This window comes from Tympanuchus pallidicinctus, unplaced genomic scaffold (genome assembly GCF_026119805.1).
Source record: "Tympanuchus pallidicinctus isolate F22 unplaced genomic scaffold, pur_lepc_1.0 scaffold18, whole genome shotgun sequence".
Lineage (NCBI taxonomy): Eukaryota > Metazoa > Chordata > Aves > Galliformes > Phasianidae > Tympanuchus > Tympanuchus pallidicinctus.
Window position 1 is genome coordinate 171790 of NW_026294699.1, and position 19991 is coordinate 191780.

The 19991-nt window shown below is 43.2% G+C and overlaps 1 protein-coding gene across 1 annotated transcript in view; it reads left to right on the plus strand.

The window, feature by feature from the left end:
- The window catches only part of DNAH3 (dynein axonemal heavy chain 3), a 62382-nt gene that overhangs the window by 28017 nt on the left and 14374 nt on the right, over positions 1-19991 (plus strand). Inside the window, exons 28-51 of the mRNA XM_052679847.1 lie at positions 168-278; positions 1496-1610; positions 2738-2936; positions 4225-4333; positions 4620-4733; positions 5396-5572; positions 6223-6314; positions 6731-6950; positions 7702-7836; positions 8990-9101; positions 9651-9892; positions 10520-10620; positions 10699-10804; positions 12370-12499; positions 12971-13207; positions 13530-13633; positions 14314-14608; positions 15028-15207; positions 15780-15903; positions 16000-16156; positions 17011-17154; positions 17786-18452; positions 18556-18721; positions 19044-19260. Coding sequence (XP_052535807.1) covers positions 168-278; positions 1496-1610; positions 2738-2936; positions 4225-4333; positions 4620-4733; positions 5396-5572; positions 6223-6314; positions 6731-6950; positions 7702-7836; positions 8990-9101; positions 9651-9892; positions 10520-10620; positions 10699-10804; positions 12370-12499; positions 12971-13207; positions 13530-13633; positions 14314-14608; positions 15028-15207; positions 15780-15903; positions 16000-16156; positions 17011-17154; positions 17786-18452; positions 18556-18721; positions 19044-19260 — 4254 coding nt within the window. The remainder of the gene's footprint in view (positions 1-167; positions 279-1495; positions 1611-2737; positions 2937-4224; positions 4334-4619; positions 4734-5395; positions 5573-6222; positions 6315-6730; positions 6951-7701; positions 7837-8989; positions 9102-9650; positions 9893-10519; positions 10621-10698; positions 10805-12369; positions 12500-12970; positions 13208-13529; positions 13634-14313; positions 14609-15027; positions 15208-15779; positions 15904-15999; positions 16157-17010; positions 17155-17785; positions 18453-18555; positions 18722-19043; positions 19261-19991) is intronic.

The following is a 19991-nucleotide window of genomic DNA, read 5'->3' on the forward strand; positions in this document are numbered from 1 at the left end:
GCGCGTGAAGTTTCAGTTCTAATGTTCTCGAGTAAAAAGTGACAAAGCTTTCCACACTAGCTCTCATTTATTTTCAGCATGAGACAAAAGAAATTGGGGAAAATACTTATTACAGTGCTGTGATCAAGTGTGTTTATGTGCCTTTGAAATGGATCTTTATGTTCAAGGTTCCTCGAAAAGCTTGGGTTCTGCAGTGGCCTGGGCAGGTGGTGATTTGTGTTTCATCCATTTACTGGACAGAAGCAGTATCTGAGGCCATAAGGAAAGGAACCTTACAAGTAAGATTTTCTTCTGCTGTTGCCCTAATCAGAGTTTAGTGCTTATTAATAAAACCTCTGTCTAACCAGGATGATCAATCAGCAACACACTGCTTTCTGATTCCTTGCTCTCATTGACTCTGTATCTTCAGTGGCTTTGCTGGGGGAAGTGATGTTACTGTTCTACAAGATTATGCTGGCATATAAATGAAAGTACAACACAAACAGTCATAAACTGGTGTTAAGCACTGTCTTTTTATTCCTACCTCCCATCTTTACCTGCAAAGCTCCAGGAGAACCTGGAGGCAACAATCTTTTCTTGCCGTGTGTTACAGTTATTTGCCTGCTGCTAGATTCTCTTACCATAAAGGTGAAGCAGACAGATTTGTTCTTCTGTCCAGTCTTGTTATTTCTCCTGGTGTGTTTGTGGTACTGCTGTCATCACACAATGTTCAAATAATGCTCAGCTGGGGCTGATGAAGTGCATGATCAAGTAATGGAAATAATTCTGTTGAAATTTTGTCTGATGCTAATAGTGTGTGAGAATTAATTCAGGGATTTGTTCTGTCAGTACATTGGACTGCTTTTTAACCACATACTGCGTTTTAAAGCTAGCACCTTGTTTCTGTATCCTTACTGCACATCTTCTATCTGACTTGTCTGTGGTGTTTAACACTAGCTGAAGATCCTATTCCATACCTTCAGGCACAGGGTTGCTGGCTGCCTGTTTCTCTGGCCTGCTGCGGTCTGGATGGCAGCACAGCTGTAGGACGAGTCACTCTCCCTGGCTTGGGTCATCTGGAAGGCTTGCTGAGGATGCACTCAGTCCCACTGCCTAGATCATGAATGCAAACTCAGGAGAAAATAATTTAAAATGTTCTTAATTAAGTTAGGAGAATCTTAGGTTTGTATCAGTATTAATTTACAGCTAACTACAAATTGTGGAAGAAATATAATCCAAATCTACGTGACAGTGAGTCAGCACACCTCCTGTGATAGAAATCTTGCATTTCTACTGGGGAAAAAACACTTCTGCTTGCGTTATATTTCAGGCCATAAAGCTTTCTAAAATGCTCACAGTGCAATAGAACTGCAAAGTGGGAAAGAGAATGTAAACTGTTGAGTGATGTTGGGCGTCCCGTCACTGCACTCAGACAGGAGCTCTCTCTGATGCACCCATGGCAGCTCAGGAAGCACTGTGCCATTTCCTTCATGCCTGCACTCTGCTTCTGTGACAGGATTTCTTGGAGGAGAGCAATCGGCAGATTGGAGACATCGTTGACTTGGTGAGAGGTAAACTGCCCAGCGGAGCCCGGCTGACTCTCGGAGCTCTCACTGTCATCGATGTGCACGGTAAGGACGCCTTGTTCCATACGGGCAGGACTGATGTACTTTGCTAAACCGTGGAAAGTGGCAGCTCCAATTCTTCCTCCACCAAACAGAAGATGAATTGCAGGGTTAATCATTTTCATTGGTTAATTCCCAGGAGATGAAAATCAGGTGCAGTGGCTGGCCTGGTGCATGGGGTCCAGCTATTGATAGAGGCGCGAGGACCTCGAGCAGCCTCTGTGAGCTGTCTCAACACTTTCCCAGTGGCCCTCTGTTTTTCTTAGAGCAGCAGGGCTGAGGGGAGCTGCTCACACTCTCGCTGGGGAGCAGCAGGCAGCATTCTCTTGCTTTTCCAGCATTTTCACTGCTTGAAATGAGCAAAATGGTTCTGCTCAGTCATGCTAATAAAAAAGGTTATTCTCTTTCTCTAAAACATTCTTATGCTATCTTAGGGCATTAAAATCATGATTTGATTTGTTATGTCTCTACACGTTGCAATGATTTGTAAGGTTTTTGTTCATGCATCCTTCTAGTCTCTGCTGAAATTCTCTTTGGCTCCATACTTAACTTGGTTTTTGGGTTGCTGCAATATATCAGTGAAGAAGGAAGAAAAGTTAGCCTTGGACTTGAATGTTTAGCCATCATACAGAGTTCAAACACGCAGCTGTGTAACTGCTGAGGATCTTGCATCTTGCACCTTAGAAACAAATTCTGATGTAAGCAGCATTCTGTCACTTCCTGGCTCGTTCGTGGTCTATTTATCAGTGTGGAATTTGGCCATGAGAGTGGATTTTGGTGTTTTTTTTCTGCAGTATTGGGGAAAATAAGTGTCCCATGTAGGCTCCTTCAGCCACTGACTTCAAACAGCCTTTACAAAGTTACTGCACAGTGATGGAGATCGCTCAGCCTACACAGCTCTGCGTCCGCTTAGAATTGGCGCTGGGATCTGGATCAGGTGGAGCTGGTTTCCTGTACGAAAGCTGGGGATTTCTTTCTGACATGAAATTTGTCCTACTGCTCTAAATGTGTGTAAGGAAATATGCTCTTATGTGTACGTAAGGAAATATTATTTTACTTACACAGTGTTCTAAGTAAACAAAGATAGTAGGAGTGTTTGGATTTTTAAAAACCATCTGTCCCCAACTCTGCAGCTCGTGACGTGGTTGAAAAATTGGTTGAAGACAAAATCACAGATCTGAATGACTTCCAGTGGATTTCTCAGCTGAGATACTACTGGGAAGGGGAGGATGTGATAGTGCGAATGATTACCACAGAAGCCAAATATGGATACGAATATCTGGGCAATTCCTCACGTCTGGTTATAACCCCGCTAACAGACCGGTGTTACAGGTGAGCTGTGTTGTTTATGAATAGCATCTTTGTTTAATGATTTGCAGTCTGTATTTGATTTCATTTGTTACAGTTAATAATTGTAGGAGCTTTAGCCTCTGAGAGTTCCAGGAAGGTATTGGAGGCAGATCTCACCCATATTCTTTGTCCAAATGTTTTAAGGTATACATACAGCACTTAGATTCCTGTACTAGTAGAGTGCTAATCTCTGTGGTACGCAGGAAAGTGCCTCTGAAAAAAGCTGGGAGGTGATATAGTGGAAATGTAACAAACTGTATGGTAATACCAGTGTGTTTATTCCTGTAAATAAGGCATAGATGTGAGTGTGCCCACCTGTCAAATTAAGAGCTGCTATAGTCACTGGTGCCTGACTGCTGGTAGGTGGGTGACTCTTCCACTGCTTACTTGCAAGAGGCTGGAATGGAAACACTTCGTCCTCCGAGGGCATTTGGGTCTTCACTTGCAGTGTGCCCTGGAGACATGGGTCATCTCAGGGGTAATTTTAGATTTTGAGATTTAAAGATGCTTCTTGATAGCTGTCCCCAGGCAAATACATAGGTTGAGGGAATGTTACTCGGGCACGGAGCGGCTGCAAGCTCACTGTTGCACTCAAGCCGCAGCTAAATGGTGACATTATTGCCTAGGCCAGCAACCACTCGCTGTTCTGCCGTGCACAGGGGTAGTGGAGAGATAGTGGGACTGCTGCACTGCCTGCAAATAGGGGTCATCTCCAGCAGTGTTAGTGCTAACAGTGAGCAAGCAGGCTCATCCCAATTTAGCAACTGCTTTTGGTGGCTGAGTTTTTGAATGGCTTGTAAAAGAAAGAGATCACTCTACTGTTAGCAGGGCTGCCATTTTTAGTATGAATATCACTTGGAGAGCATGGCCGTTGCCTCATTTAGGGAAACAACCTTCATGCATTTTCGGCCTTCTCTAAAGATTGGCTATGTTTATACAGCCAGCTTAAAGTTGTCATCATGAGAGCACCGTGTCTTTTGCAAACTCTGCTGCTTTCCCTGTGGTTCTGCACATTTGACTGTACAATTGAGGATATACAGAGTGGGTGCATGCAATAAAAATCCTCAACATTCCTTGCAGGCCGGGAAGGTGCCTGTAAGCTTCCACTTTGGGGAGGCAGCTGTGAGCTGTTAGCAGGTTGCTAGGTCAAGCTGCAAAGTACACATAAATCACTGCCAAGGGAACCTGTGTAGGAAGATACTGGTCCAATCCTTCAGAGACAATTTACCGTCAATAATTACTGTTTCTAATGGCTGTGCTCTTTACATAGGACATTGATGGGTGCCTTGAAATTAAATCTTGGTGGTGCTCCAGAAGGACCTGCTGGGACTGGCAAAACAGAAACAACTAAAGATCTGGCAAAAGCACTAGCTAAACAGGTATTAAAATGTAGTTGGTTTGGTTTGGTTTGGTTTTGGGTGTGTAGGTATTTCTTGCAATGCTGTTCTTAATCAAATATTGTTTGTTCTCTGCCAGTTCAAACTTTATCCAAAGTAGTAGTTGGTAAGAGCATTGCATTTTGTATCTTGTCTATGTGACATCATTGTGCAGTCATCCAAAATTGGAAATAATAATCCTTTGCTGGTTTAGAATTTTATAATGGCTAACAATTTTATAATGGATTTGGTGTTAATCCTGAGAGATGTTGTCTCTGTACTGTTGCAGTGCGTGGTCTTCAATTGCTCAGATGGTCTCGACTACAAGGCGATGGGCAAGTTCTTCAAAGGCCTGGCGCAGTCTGGGGCTTGGTCCTGCTTTGATGAATTCAATCGGATTGAGGTCATTTTTTAGCTCGGATGCATAATACTGAGAGCTGTATTGATACATGGTATTGATACTCCAACTAGGTGCAGTTGGATTTAGGTCAATACTAGTAGGCCTGGAAATTCCACAGAGTTTTCTATTTTTGTATGTTTTAGTGTCTTTAACAGCTGAATTTCTCTATTTGTCTGCTGTAACTTGTATTTTAATGAATTAGTGTTAGCATTCTCATTTTTCAGTGTTCTGTCACCTGAGCAGGAGGCACTGAGGATCAGCCCTGGGCAGCTTTACCCATGGCTTGCATTTCCCCTCCGTTTGGGGCACTGGCCAAGTCGGTCTTTCTGAAGATGCTGAATTCTTTGCAGTGTGAGGCAGAAGGCCAGCGCTTCTGGGGCATCCAGAGGAGCCTCCCAGCCACTCGATTTAATTGTCCACATTCAGGCAGATTGTATTTTCTCTGGGAGGAGGCTTTCAGAAGCCTTGTGGTATCTGCACGTTGGTTAAATAGAGAATGGGAGTATGGCATTTCGGAGGATTGCTTTAAAAGACAGCTAAAACTGAGGCTCGATGGTCAGTCCGGGCCTTACATCGAGTGGGTCTCACCTGGAGGACTGCAGGAGATAGCCATCAAAATGTGCCTGTGTATTTCTGATGTTTTCCAATCCGCTCTGCCTTATTAGGTTGAAGTGTTGTCCGTGGTTGCCCAACAAATACTTAGCATACAGCAAGCTATTATCCGTAAAGTCAAAACATTCATCTTCGAAGGCACTGAGATCTCTCTCAATCCCACCTGTGCTGTGTTCATCACCATGAATCCTGGCTATGCCGGCCGGGCTGAGCTGCCTGATAATCTGAAGGTAACCCTAGGATCCTGATTTCTTGTAAAATTAAACAGAATTTGCAGTTTCTCGTCTATTTTGATAAGAAAAGCTAGACAGCAACCAAGTAATACAATGCTCTAACTCGTTCTGCTGTGCTGTTCACTGAGTGTGTAAACACAGGGCTGTACAAAATGCAGACAGAAGGTCCCGGCACAGTCAGCCTGATCACAGTTTGCAGCTTTAGCTGTGCTGTCAGTAAATGGAAATTCTTGTGGTGTAAAATGGCTTGGAGTTCCAAACCCTGATTTGATTTCATTTTAACAACTTCTTGAGAAACTGCCGAGATCAATAGGGTTCTTTTCCCAGCCTTGGCATGCATTCTTCACGTGACCTCGTACAAGACATTAACCACACCATGGGTAGTGTGCCTGTTGCAGAAATGAGATGAATAATGCCTTCTGCTTGGGTCTGTTAATAGTTGTTTAGAATTATGACTCTAAGTATTTGTTCTTACAGTGCTAAGCACAGACCTCTTGGTAAGATCTGGTCCTAGTGTGATCTCAGATGGAATGAAAGAATAACCTGGCTGTTATAAGCTCACAAATCACGGAGATACTATTCGTACAAAGCAAGCACAGCTTACTGCCAAATTCCGCAGTGTGAGCTTAAATGTTCCTTTCTTGTAGGCATTGTTTCGAACAGTTGCCATGATGGTTCCGGATTATTCTTTGATTGGAGAAATTTCACTTTATTCCATGGGATTTTTGGACTCTCGAAGGTAAGGCATGCTGAATTTTCCACCTTGGTTGAGTCTAATAGGCCTCATTCTTCCGTCAAGCACACATGTATATGTGTACTTTAAAGCATAATGCTCTGGAAAAGCCATCTTGTTTGGTTGCTCCAGAAAGCACTGTTTGACCCCCTGCATTATTGCCAGTCCTCATTTACCTCCTCATGTTGACAGATACGTATCTCTGCACAGAACCACTTGCAAATTGCAAGTGAAATCGCTGAGTGGCACACATGGTCTCTGGCACATGACAGTGTACAGTTTTGCTTCCGAGGCACGGTACAAGTATTACGTGGTTGGTGGGTCTGCACAGCCACAGTCACCGCAGCGATTTTGATGCTTAAATTATTTTCTTGGCATGATGAGACGTTTTCCTTCTCCACATGCTGTTTTAATTCCCCCAGTCTTGCCCAGAAGATCGTCGCCACGTACCGCTTGTGCTCAGAGCAGCTCTCGTCTCAGCACCACTACGATTATGGCATGCGTGCTGTTAAATCTGTGCTGACAGCAGCCGGAAACTTAAAGCTCAGGTACCCAGCTGAGAGTGAGAGCGTGCTGCTGCTGCGCGCTTTGATGGATGTGAACCTCGCCAAATTCCTGGCGCAGGATGTGCCCTTGTTTCAGGTAAGCTGTCACACGGCTGCGCCTGAGCCCTGTGGTGAGAACCTGCAGGAAAGGTGTTTCCTTATGAGGATCAGCTGCTCCAGGTGCTGCCGTGTTGCTGGCCACAAACCTGGATGTGCTCTTTGGTTCCACGAGTATTGTCTTGAAAAACATTCAGTGGTAGTTCTGAAGTTATGCTGTGAAGTGTTTGTAAGATAACTGCTGAAGGCACTGATTTATTAGCAGAAACATTGTTTGTGCCATTTGAATTCTAGCTTTGTGCTGCAAAAAAGGTGTGGACAAATAAATCGATCAATTAGAAATTTGAAGTCAGATGAAAACAAAGAAGTTGTTGCTGCTGAAGTATGCTGCTTTCATACAAGATAAAGACTGTGCAAAGCTACAGATCAGACAATAACATGAAAGACCCAGAAGCTGAGGTGTGAGCACAGTTATCTGTTTAATAACTGAGCATATTCAACAGCTTTCACTTTCCTGTAGCACAGTTTGAGACACCTTTGCAGAAGGTTAACCTTGCTTTTACAGCATCAGTGTGTGTAGGAGAATTGCAGGGCTCCCTCCTCTCTCGTGCCTGCAGAACACACTGATGGCTGCTGTTAGTGCCTGGGCGTTAGCTTATGAACACGTTTCCTCTTCAGCTCCAGCTACCTGTACAGCTGTTGTTTTCCTTTCAGGTTGCAGTGCTCTGCGAGTTCTCCCTTTTTGTAATCTGTGGGTTCAGATGATGTTTTATTCTGTCTCTCCTCAACAGAGTATCATATCTGACCTGTTCCCAGGAGTGGTTCTTCCCTCACCTGACTACGAGCTCTTTGCCCAGGCAGTGACTGCAAATATCAGGAAAATGGATCTTCAGCCGGTTCCGTGGTTCATTGGGAAAATTATTCAGGTTCTTCTCACACTTATTTCTTGGGGAGATGACAGAGCAAATGATTGAGAAATATTCTTCATTCTTTCTCTGACAGTGTCATGAATGAATCAATAGATAATAGCCTCTGTGATCAGTTAATTTAGTGTTACAAACAGCGTGTATTTACTGAGGAGAAAACATGGAATAATTGTCTGTTTTGCTTACAGTTTGAATTTGGACAGTTTGTGAAGGAGCTAATTAGTTGGAGCTTGAGCCTGATGATTCAGGATGAAACATTAAGCTGAAGCTATTAATGGCCATTACAGTGCTGCCCAGCAAACAGGGCTCTGGGCTGGCAGGCAGGCTGTGGTCCCAGTTCTGCCCAGTCTCCTTGGGAAGGGCTGGTGTGTCCCATCGTGGCTTAGCTTTGCCTTCAGCTTTGTGTTCCTGCTGTCCCCCATGCACTGTGGTGTTGGTGGCCTTGCAAAGAAAGCTTGGCTGGTTTCTGTGTGAGCAGCATAGCCTGGTGCTGTTGGGAGCAGAACTGCAAGGCATGGGGCTGGTTCATTAGTAGTTAATTGGCTTACGCTGCTTTGCAAACCATGCTTTATCTTTCATTAAGCAGGGGCAGTATTAACTGATCCGGGATTTAAGATATCAGCCTCAGCCTGAGGTTGAGCAAAACCTGCTCAGGGCTCCTCGTAGGGTTCTGCTTGAAGGCGTTCAGGTGGAAAGCTTTGATGTGAGGTCTGGCAGACCTGCTGAGGGCACTGGAGAGGTCACTGCCCTTACAGTTCAAAGACAGCCGTGAGGGAACTGCTGCTTTGGCACATCCTCAGAGCAGCAGTTCCAGTTGCTGTGTGTTTTCTTCACTGATAGCCATTCATTTCGTTGGAGGCTTTCTGCACTGGGCCACGATGAGCAGTGCTCGGTGAGTGCACCGCAGTCTGTGCAGTGACTGAGACAGCTGAGGAAGGATGCTTAGCAAGAAGGACAAATCTGGGGAAGGACTGCTTGAATTACTTCCCTGTGAATTGTCATAGTCATAGGATGATGCTCTGATGTGGGTCAGTGCCTTCATGGAGCGCAGTGTTTGGCTGCTGTTCTTCCTGCTCCGTCTGAGCGCAGGGCTGCTTTCATACACACTGCACTTTGTGCAATGTCAAAGCTGAGTGTTGTGTTGCTGCTGCAGATATACGAGATGATGCTGGTGCGCCATGGCTTCATGATTGTTGGAGATCCCCTGGGTGGGAAGACGTGTGCATACCAAGTGCTGGCTGGAGCCCTTGGGGATCTGTGTGCAGGTAACTTTGTACAGCCCTAAACTCACCGTTCGGTGAAATTAATCCTATGACTGATGGTATTTCTCTTTGCAGAGACACACTGAGGTTGGTAGTCATCCTACATTCTGTTTTCTCAACCAATGAAGTTGCTCTTCATTGAACTATTTTGTCTTCTGTATTTTCCAGAAGTAGTTTAGTCTGTATTACTAGAGTAATAAAACACAGTAATGTGTTTATACTTCTTTGCATTTTTTAAGCATCAGTATAAGTATCAGTTCTTAATACCCTTGCAAAGCATGCAAAGCAAGCTGTGATTGGAGATTGTAAGTAGTCCCCTTCAACGTACAAAATCTCTCGTGCTCTATTTGTTCTTTTTTAATGTGCTTTTGCAAAAAGCGCTTTGCACTTTCCTTGTACAAGTAAGGGAAATTATCATTCACTACTGCCTAACCTCAGATGCCTCTTTTCTTTCTTGCCCTGTGCAGCTGAAGTAGGAACCTTCAAAATGTTCTTACTTGGATGTTGAATAAAACAAACCCATCCAGCTCCTCTGTTTGTCTTCCTACACAGCAAAATCAATGGATGAATTTGCTGTTGAATACGAAGTTATTAATCCGAAAGCGATTTCCATGGGACAACTGTACGGCAGCTTTGATCCTGTAAGCCATGAGTGGATAGATGGGGTTCTTGCACATGCCTTCAGGGCACAGGCATCTTCTACTACGGATGATCGAAAGTGGATTGTGTTTGATGGCCCAGTGGATGCAGTTTGGATAGAGAACATGAACACTGTGCTGGATGACAACAAAAAGGTAGCCTCGTTCTAGCCAGCTGTCTGACACTTGAACACATACCTTACTGTAGCAGTAGTAGCAGCGTTGCTTCCGTGGTGGTCAGAGTGTAATTGTGGCATGCTGCAAGCATTAGGAAAGGCTGGTGTGCTTATAAGCATTGCTTTTTCGAGTTCCATGGTTTGGTTCAGTAGAAAATTGCAAGCTGTTAATCCTTAGAAGGCTTATCTTGCTTCAACTTCATTGAAATGAGGTAACTAACTGAGGTTATTATTGAACTGAAACTGAGGTTTATTTATGGAACGTTTTAGGAAACTGAAATGAGTAAACTCAGTTCTGGAACCGAAAACTGAATTTGTGTAAAAAATTTGGTGAAAATTAACTAAAGAAAAGCTGCAGATCATAACTGCTTTTCCTTACATAGTTATTTAAAGATACAGTGTTGTTTCTGCATGCCATTACAGTAACATGTGGAAAAATTGAGGTGAGGTCAAAAGGTAGCAAGTGGTACAAGAACACAAAGGAGTGAATGACAAGTGGCAGCACGCAGATGATGTGGTGATGTATGAGTGTATGACAGGCGTTGCTTTGTCTGGTAGATTAACACTGACATAAGTAGGTCACATTCCCATGCTGTGTTCCTTCTAGCTGTGCCTAATGAGTGGTGAAATAATTCAGATGAATTCCAAAATGAGCTTAATCTTTGAGGCAGCAGACTTAGAGGAAGCGTCTCCAGCAACTGTTAGCAGGTGATGTGAAAGCCCTCCAACATGGAGCGTCCCACCTTCTGCATCTCTTCCTCTGCCATAACTGTTCATTCTCCCCAGGTGTGGTATGATCTATATGGACCCACAGCAGCTGGGTTGGAAGCCACTGAAGGATTCCTACATGCATACACTGCCTCCAAACCTGCAGGAAGAGCACCGGGAGCTGGTGAGAGCATTACTTACTGGCAGAGGTCCCAGTTAGCAGATTGACTTTAAGGCAATGCTCAGTTTGCCATCTTGAAAGCGAGCGTGAAGAATCAAACCTGGTGAAGTACTGTCACTATTTTGAATGTCCCAGGTTTCTTAGAGGCTGTTGTAAATTGTTTTATAGTTAACAGTGTCAAATGTCAGGGCATGAGAAGTGGAGGTGCCATGAGAAATAGAAATGCAATGTGGGAAAAAATGAGAGATTAGAAATGTTTTGAACTCGTCCTTCTTTATGAGACATTTATAGAGTGCAGCTTGAGAAAAACTTGAGAAATAATTAAGATATTGATAGCTTGATCTTCTGTGGCCTACTCACCTTAGACACAGTTGGTAAATTGTCCTTCGTGTGTTGGATTTCTTGCACAAACACGAATACAGATTGTGTATTATATCTTCATTATGGTTGCAAATGAATGTACGTGTTCGTGGCAAATCAGTTTTTGTCAAAATTCAGACTCCAGTTTATTGGTCATCAAAATGTAGTGAAAGAATCAGAAAAAAAAATCAGTTCACTATCACTGTCTGGTAGTGATAGGATGGGGGGAACAGTCTTAAACTAAAAGAAGGGAGAGTTAAGTCAGACGTGAGAAGGAAATTCTTCACACAGAGGGCAGTAAGGCCCTGGAATGGCTGCACAAAGAGGTCATGGTGCAAATCCCTGGCGCTCAGGGGGTTCGGTGTGCCCTGAGCTGCTGGTCGACCCCCCCATGGCGGGGGTTGGAACTGGGTGATCTTGAGGGTCTCTTCCGACCGAAGAAGTTCTGTAGTTCTGTGTTTCAATGGTTGGGTTAGAGCTGAAGAAAGTCTTGATTTCTTCCTCTAACAAGACTTGTTTTGAGCTTTTGCAGGAAATTAGGACCAAATTCAAAAGAAGTGCAAAGCCTGTGGAAGCTCTTTATTGACAAAGTCCACTTGGTTCATCAAAGCAAAGTAGTTCTTTCTGAGTCAGCAGATAGGTTGGCCCTTCAGTGCATGCCTTGAATAAAAGGCCCTGAGAAGAGCCTAGGTCTCAATTTCTCCTCCCTGTTTTCCCTCTTGAGATCGCAGAGCAGATCCCATCACCTGGCTGAATGCTCCAGCACTCCCATAGGTACCAGTCTGTGCTTTCGGATCTCCTGCTGTGGCACCGTATCTCTGCTGGGTCCTCAGTAGAGGCCAGTCTTTTTTGAGGGAGGTTGAGGCCCTTTTCTTTCTTCACACTGGAATAATTTTTTTGCTGCCTAAGCAAAGCAGCAGCCTCCCTAGGCTGAGCTACTGCTCTGATGTTGGGATTTGTAGCTGGGTGACAAAATTTAGGGTGAAATTTAAATTTAGGTGTGGCAGAAGCAGCTTGTTTTCACCATCAGGTGATGACAGTAAGATTTTGTGATCACATCTGCTGCCTCACAGCGCTCATTTCCTGATCTTCCTTCTGCCAGCTTGGACAGTTTCAGTTGTTTTATGTTTTACTGACAGAGAATTGGAGACAATGGGCAGTGTTCCAACTGCTGCACTGTTAAAAGCTATTTTCCTTTTTCCTGGCAGGTCAACAGCATGTTCATGTGGCTAGTTGAGCCCTCTTTAGATTTTATTCACCATCACTGCAAGGCCATAGTACAGACGTCCTCTATTCATCTGACTCACAGCTTGATGAAACTCTATACTTGCCTGCTTGGTAAGTATCCTAAATCTCAATCTTTTTATTGCTTTTTTTTTTTTTTCTTTTCCCTTTTGTTCTGTAACAAGATGAAGGTTATCAGATGCAAGGAATTTCCTTGCTGCTTCAGATCCTACGACACAAGTCCATTCTCACAGATCAGTATTGATTGCACAGTGCTTTGGCTGGCATACAGAGCTTTCGCACCGGGGCGTTGGTGTCATTACAGAGCTGCACGTGGCCTTGTGAGCATATTTCACATGCTTTGTGTGCTGTCTGCTGGCAGCTGAAGGAAAAAAAAAGAAAAAAAAAGGACTCTCTGTAAAAGCTTCTCATTCATTTCTATCTCTAATTATTTGTAGCAGTTTACACAGGCAAAGTTTTCACTATGCTCTGAGTTTGTCTCAGAATACTTTCTGCAAAAATAGGTTTTGAGTTGGGGTTAATGTTGTTCTTAGCACTTAACGAGAATTCAAAATATTGTTTTAGATGAAATAAGGCAACCTGAGGAAGAGGGGAAGGAAAGCATGTCAAGTCAGCAGATCGCCTTGTGGCTGCAGGGGCTCTTCCTTTTTGCTTTGGTTTGGACGATTGGCGGGACCATTGATGCAGACAGCAGAAAGAAGTTTGATGTGTTCTACCGTAACTTGTTAATGGGGGCGGATGATGGAAACCAACGCCCCAAGAATGTGAAGATCACCAGAAACAATATCTTCCCAGAAAAAGGTACTTAGTAACTGCACTTGCCTGGATTTTGACGAAGCTGTAAGTTCGCTCAGCACCTTAACAGAGCTCTGGGTGTGCTGCAGAGCCAGCCCCTGCTGTGTGCTGCACGCCAGGTGCCTGCTGCCTGTATGCCTCATGGATTCACTGCAGCTGAATCTGACCTGGAATAGCTGTGTGCTGAGCACAGCAGAGAGAGGAGGAGGGGCTCTCCTGAGATAAAAAGGTCTTTGTTGTCTCTCTGTGTTGGACTTCTCACACTGACATTATAGAAGTTTATTCTAATCAATGGGTTTCCCCGTGTTCTGTTGTTTTTAATTAACAGGGACTGTTTATGACTTCTATTTTTACAAGCGTGGGAGTGGGCAGTGGAACCTGTGGACGGATTACATCTCGCAGGATGAGCAAGTTATCTCCCCAGGAGCTAAGGTTTACACTGACACCTCTCACTGTAGAAAACAATTATTTGGTTAAAAAATTTAAAGGTGTAAATCGGTTACCTTTGTGAACTCCTATTATGTTTAATGTTTGAACTGCAGCATTTCATCACTGTAGGCCCCTGTGTATTAGTTCTGTGTCCTTGCACAGTATGCATTAACCAAACAAACAGGTCAGCGCTTGTTTGGCAAGGACCAAGGGTCGTGGATCCCTCCATTTCCATGTCCTGATGGCATTTGCAAACTGTAGGAAGTGTAGTACAGCAGTGACCTGTATAAAAGTACCAATTCTGCAGGTGTAATTCCAAGATAATTGATGTTTGTCCTGCTTTTATTAGAGAGAAATTCTGACTGTCCCTCCCTGCTTGCACAGTGGGGCAAAGAATTAAGCTGTGCTCGGCCATGCAGTTCTCTTTTCAGGCTCCACGTTGTGTCTATGAGCCATGTAACAGGTAAACACCGTTTGGGCTGTTGACTGAACAATCTCTGCTGAACAGGCAGTGCCATCTGCACTGTCTAGCAGAATCTCATTCTAATCTGGGTTTTCAGGGAGGAGAATTTCATGAACATATATTTGTGCTAGAGGCCTCTTGTAGCCGCATGAAAGTATTCTCATTCGTGTAGCATTAGGTGTTTGATCTTCACAAGCTGTTTCACTTTCCTGTGTAACAGGTCTCAGAGCTAATCATTCCAACGATGGAAACGGCCAGACAGGCGTTCTTTCTGAAAACATACGTGGATCATAACATCCCTTTGCTTTTTGTGGGTCCCACTGGCACTGGAAAATCAGCTATAACAAACAATTTTCTACTACAACTTCCCAAGCCAACGTATATCCCAGTTTTCATCAACTTCTCTGCGAGAACCTCGGCTAACCAAACCCAGGACATTATCATGTCCAAGCTGGACAGAAGAAGAAAAGGATTATTTGGGCCTCCTCCAGGGAAGAGGGCTGTGATATTTGTAGGTAAGACAGGTTTCTCATGTCTTTATGTCATTTAAATTCTGGCTTTAGGCTTTAATTCACTGAGATAGTGAGGCATTTGTTTTGCCTCAGTGCTCCTTTTTTCAGGCGCCCAGGGGAAGGTTAGCACTGCCCCCTGCTGAATGGTTTCTAGCTGTTGGAGCAGTACTCTTGGGACCAGTTTGACTCATTTTAAATGTGTTTGCAGTGTGATACAGTATGAAATCACCAACCATGCTTTATTAAACCATCAATGTAATGCCTACAAAGTACAATGTCATTTGATTCTGCTTTTACGAACTACCAAAATAACAATGTAGAACCTTTTTCTACCACTCTTCCCATTGTTTTCTATTCTTAGCTTCATAAAAGAGATTTCTAAACGCTGAGAGGTTTCTCCTTTCTACCCCTGCTTTCCACAGATGACCTAAACATGCCGGCCAAGGAGGCGTACGGAGCACAGCCGCCCATCGAGCTTCTCAGGCAGTGGGTTGATCACGGTCACTGGTATGACCAGAAAGATGCCTCCAAGATTAATATCATAGATGTGCTGCTTCTGTCAGCTATGGGTCCTCCCGGGGGAGGCAGGAATGATATCACAGGTAGGAAATCTGCCAAGGGTGGTACAAAGTCTGTATGCACGAGGAAAAGCACTTCCAATTGAAGTTCAGAGGCAGGTTTCATTTTGCTGATGGCAGACGCTACTCTTGTCTGTCATTTGGATTGCTCCAGGAGGAAGTATGTGTACTCAAGGTCAAAACTGTAACTCTTCCAGAATTAACTCAATCAGTATTGGGAAGTAGATGATGAAATGGCAGGAAACTTTAAGAAACTGACACTTGAAGGTCATTGCTTTTGTGAAGCTTTACTGTGCCGTATCATGGATGTCAAAGCTCCTATAATTGAAATTTGAGTGATAGTGGCTGTACTGTGATGGAGATTTGTGGTTTCCTTATTAAAAGCAGTCAATTTAAAGAGGAATATTGACATATAAACCATGAACCCATTTATGTTCCTTTGGTGTCACTGCTGTGGCAGAAATTAGGCAGAAACAAAATAGTGGAGCTGCAACCAGTTGCAAATCTGTGCTAGTCGATCCTAGCCAGATGCTGAGGGGAGGCAGAAAAGCACTTGGACGTTCCTAGATCCCTCTGGTGTTCTTGGTGTGTTGCAGGGCGCTTCACGCGGCACTTGAACGTTGTATCTATCTGTTCTTTTGATGATGACATTCTCACCAAGATTTTTACTGCAGTTTCTGATTGGCACTTCAGCAAAGGCTTTGAGTCCATCTTTGTAAGGTAATTTGATTTGATGCATTTCCTGCATCACCTTTGTCACGTTTTCTCCTGCAGCTTATCTGTGGATCTCACAATGTCTCTCTTTTCCTTCTTCAGGCTTGGTAAGATAATGGTCCACGCGACAATGATGATTTACAAAATGGCAGTTGAGAATTTCCTTCCAACTCCTTCAAAATCCCATTATGTCTTCAATCTCCGAGATTTTTCCCGGGTTGTTAAAGGAGTGCTGCTCTGTCCTCACACTCATCTGCAAGTAAGTAGTTCCGTTGTGTTGCTGTAGGAAAGAACAATGGGAAGAGTGAATTCCAATATTACGAAGGGAACATCTCAAAATACATGAACTATGATTTCAGTTGATTTGCATTTGCAATTGAGATGGCAGTTGAGTGCCTTGCTGTGTAATTTCCCTCTCTGATGGAGGGAAACAGCTGTTATTTTTGCTGATGTTCTTTCCATGTGTGGCCCAGGGTCCGAGGCCAATCTGTTACAGCCTGTACTTCGGGCCGTCCCACCTCGTGTGCTTTCAAACAAAATCTCCCACAGAAACAAGCATGTGAAAAGACTTGGTGTTTCTTTTCAAGTTAACGAGCCTGCCAGTGAACAAGACAATGGGTTGGCCCAGGATTTGGGCCAAATACTACAAAAGTATAATGACGGATATGGAGGATTTTCATCTTTTTGCTTTTTCTTCCATTTTCAGCAATATTGCTTGGGAATTTCTAGGAATATTGGAAGTCGTATTTCTACTGGGGTAATGTGTTTGGTGCAAGAATAGAACAGGATGACTACCAGCTATTCAGGGAATGTCTTGGCCAGTGACAGAGTTTGGGCAGGAATAGGGCTAGAGGCTGTGTCAGTAAGATTTGTTCTTTATGCACAGGAGTGAGGAGATTTGATACAGCTGAGAAAAATGCACTGACAGAAGAGTCACAGGTCGCTGGTTAGGGAAGCTAGTCAAGTGAGCAGATGCTGAGCCATGTGCCAAATGGCTTGAAACTGAAGGATTCCCACTGAGCTTAGGACAAAATACAGCAGGGTCCAGATGGACATTTCTAACTCATCCTGCCTGAGCAATATTTACCCATATTCTTGTGTGTACCTTTTCAGAATGAAGACAAACTGATCCGCCTTTGGATTCACGAGGTGTACCGAGTTTTTTATGATCGCTTAGTTGATGAGGAGGACAGGGAAATATTCTTTCAGATGGTAAAAAAGACAACATCAGATAGCTTCAAGCAGAACCTCGATAAGGTATTTTTCAACAACATGCTAGACCCACGTGTTTCAGAAACACTTAGACACTGAGATTGCACTAGTACTGGACGTGTTTTGAATGATCTATACCACTGCATTCATAAAGTTTGGCTTTTCTTCTGTTTGTATTATGTATTATACGCACTCCTACAGAAACTAATACTTCATATCTGCATGAGCCAGAGCTTCAAAATGATTCTGCTTTGGTACAGAGGACCGCATGGGATAACTGCCTTTCGTTGTTCACTTGTGCTCCTGCTTAGCATACACTGGAATGAGTCACTGGGAGTAGTGGGCACTTTTCTGAGAAATCTTTTGGCAACTTTTCCTGCTTTTCACAGCACAATCACCGCTGACATGGTGACATGTGCATGGCAGAAACTTGCATGCCTGCTTACAGAGTATTACTCCGTTCAGGAGGTTTTTCTGTTTCACCCCTCCACCCTCTTCCATTCTCTTTTTTTCTTTCTTTTGTCTTTGTTTCTTTTTTTTCTTCCATACTAAGATGATAACTGAAATAGCTGGAAAATGGTGCTTCTCACAGTATTATTATTATATGGATAAGAATAATTATTGCTTTAATGAAAGTAATTCTCCAGTAGTCTGAATTTTGTGTCAATTCCTGTAGGTACTGAGTCATCTCTCACCCACTGGCAAGGTCACTGATGATCATATTCGCAGCCTTTTCTTTGGAGACTACCTGAAGCCAGACAGTAATGTAAAAGCGTATGATGAAATCACAGACTTGGAGCAATTGACAGCTGTGATGGAATCCTACCTGGAGGAATACAACAATACCAGCAGAGCACCAATGCCCTTAGTCATGTTCAAGTTTGCTGTTGAGCATATCTCAAGGATATGCAGGGTACTGAAACAGGATAATGGACATCTTTTGTTGGTGGGCATTGGTGGAAGTGGGCGACAAAGTGCCACCAAGCTAGCCACCTACATCAGTGCATTTGAACTCTTTCAAATTGAAATTACAAAGTCCTATGGAGTCAGTGAATGGAAAGAGGATATTAAACGAGTCATGCTGAAGGCTGGTGTTGGTAACAAGAACGTTTCCTTTTTGTTCTGTGATAATCAAATAAAGGATGAAACATTTATAGAAGACATCAACATGCTTTTAAATACGGGTGATGTGCCTAATATCTTTGCTGCTGATGAGAAGGCTGAAATTGTTGAGAAAATGCAAAGTGCATCAAGGATGGGGAGTGAGAAAATTGAAGCTACTCCGCTTGCTATGTACAATTTCTTTATTGAAAGGGTGAAGAAAAATTTACATATTGTCTTAGGTCTGTATATAATGCATTATTTCCTAGAATGGCTTTTCTGCTTCCTAGCTGCAGAATAAGTTAGATAATCATGGTGTTCTTGCTGTGTTTTTATATTTCCCAGCAATGAGCCCCATTGGTGATGCGTTTCGGAATCGATTACGGATGTTCCCGTCCCTGATAAACTGTTGCACCATTGACTGGTTCCAAACCTGGCCTGCAGATGCTTTGGAAATGGTTGCTAACAAGTTCTTAGAGGAGGTTGAACTTGAAGAAGACATTAGAAAAGAGTAAGAGTTTATTTGTCAAGAAACACGATACAAATGTTTACCTCCCCCTTATCAGACCTACTTGGCCAGGACGCTGTCTGTATGAGTGGGCCAGGCTCAATCACCTCTTTGATTGCAGTGCGAGCCAAAGGCATCTGATACACATGTCAGACTGTGCTCTTTGAAAGAGCATTTGAAAATCTGAAAAATATTTCACGCAGTAGGGAAAAATAATTCTGCCTTCACTAACACTGATAAGATTTCATAGACAAAATAATTTTCTCATTATTAATTGAAGTAAAGAGAGATGATATTTACAGTAACCCAGAAAATTTTTCTCTAGGGTTGTGTCAATGTGCAAATATTTCCAAGAAAGTGTGAGAGAGCTCTCCATCAGCTATTACAGTACGCTGCGAAGGCACAACTACGTAACACCAACATCGTACCTGGAGCTGATTCTTACCTTTAAAACTCTGCTGATTAGCAAAAGGCAAGAAGTTGACACAATGAGAAATCGTTACCTTACAGGGCTCGAAAAACTTGATTTTGCATCTTTACAAGTAAGTCTCAGTGAAAACACTGAACGTGTGGCATATGCATACTTTAATAGAGGGGCTGTATAAGTGGAATCAAACTTACAAAAATAAAGCTTATTAAATTCCTTCTTCACTGTATTCAGGATGCTGTTGATAACTTTCTATAGAAAGCATCCAGAAAAGTGAGGTTATTGCTTAGTGATTTTAACTTCAGACAATAGCACTTAATAGAAGGCTACATGAAGCTGATGGTATCATTGAGTGTTAAAGGGAAAAAAGGAACAGATACACTTATTTTCTCAAAACCTAATATACAAAAACCATTCCTTAGCTTCTGTTACCCTTTCTAAAGCAGGAAGAAGTTGAAGAACATTGTAAATCCTTAACAAGCATTGATTCCCCAGTGGATTCCCAGTGGGAGATTGATTGGGGTCCGCGTAAACAGCCCCCCTACAAGCATCTAATCCAGGGATTGAGCTTCCCAATGTGAAGTGGTGGAGCTTCCAGGCACTGTCCTGACAAAGAACATCTAGTGCAGAGCTGTTGCTGTCTCTAAATCTGTGTTACAGTCATAGTTTCTTTTGGATTCAGTTTCTCCACCTGTGCAATAAAAGATTATTTGGGGTTCCAGAAACTGAAACTGACACTGAAGAAAAAAATACAATTGATCAGTTTATTTCTCATGATTGAAATTAAGTGGATCATAAAGAAGGAACCATGGATGATTACAAATACTCTTTTTAAAAATTCAGTTC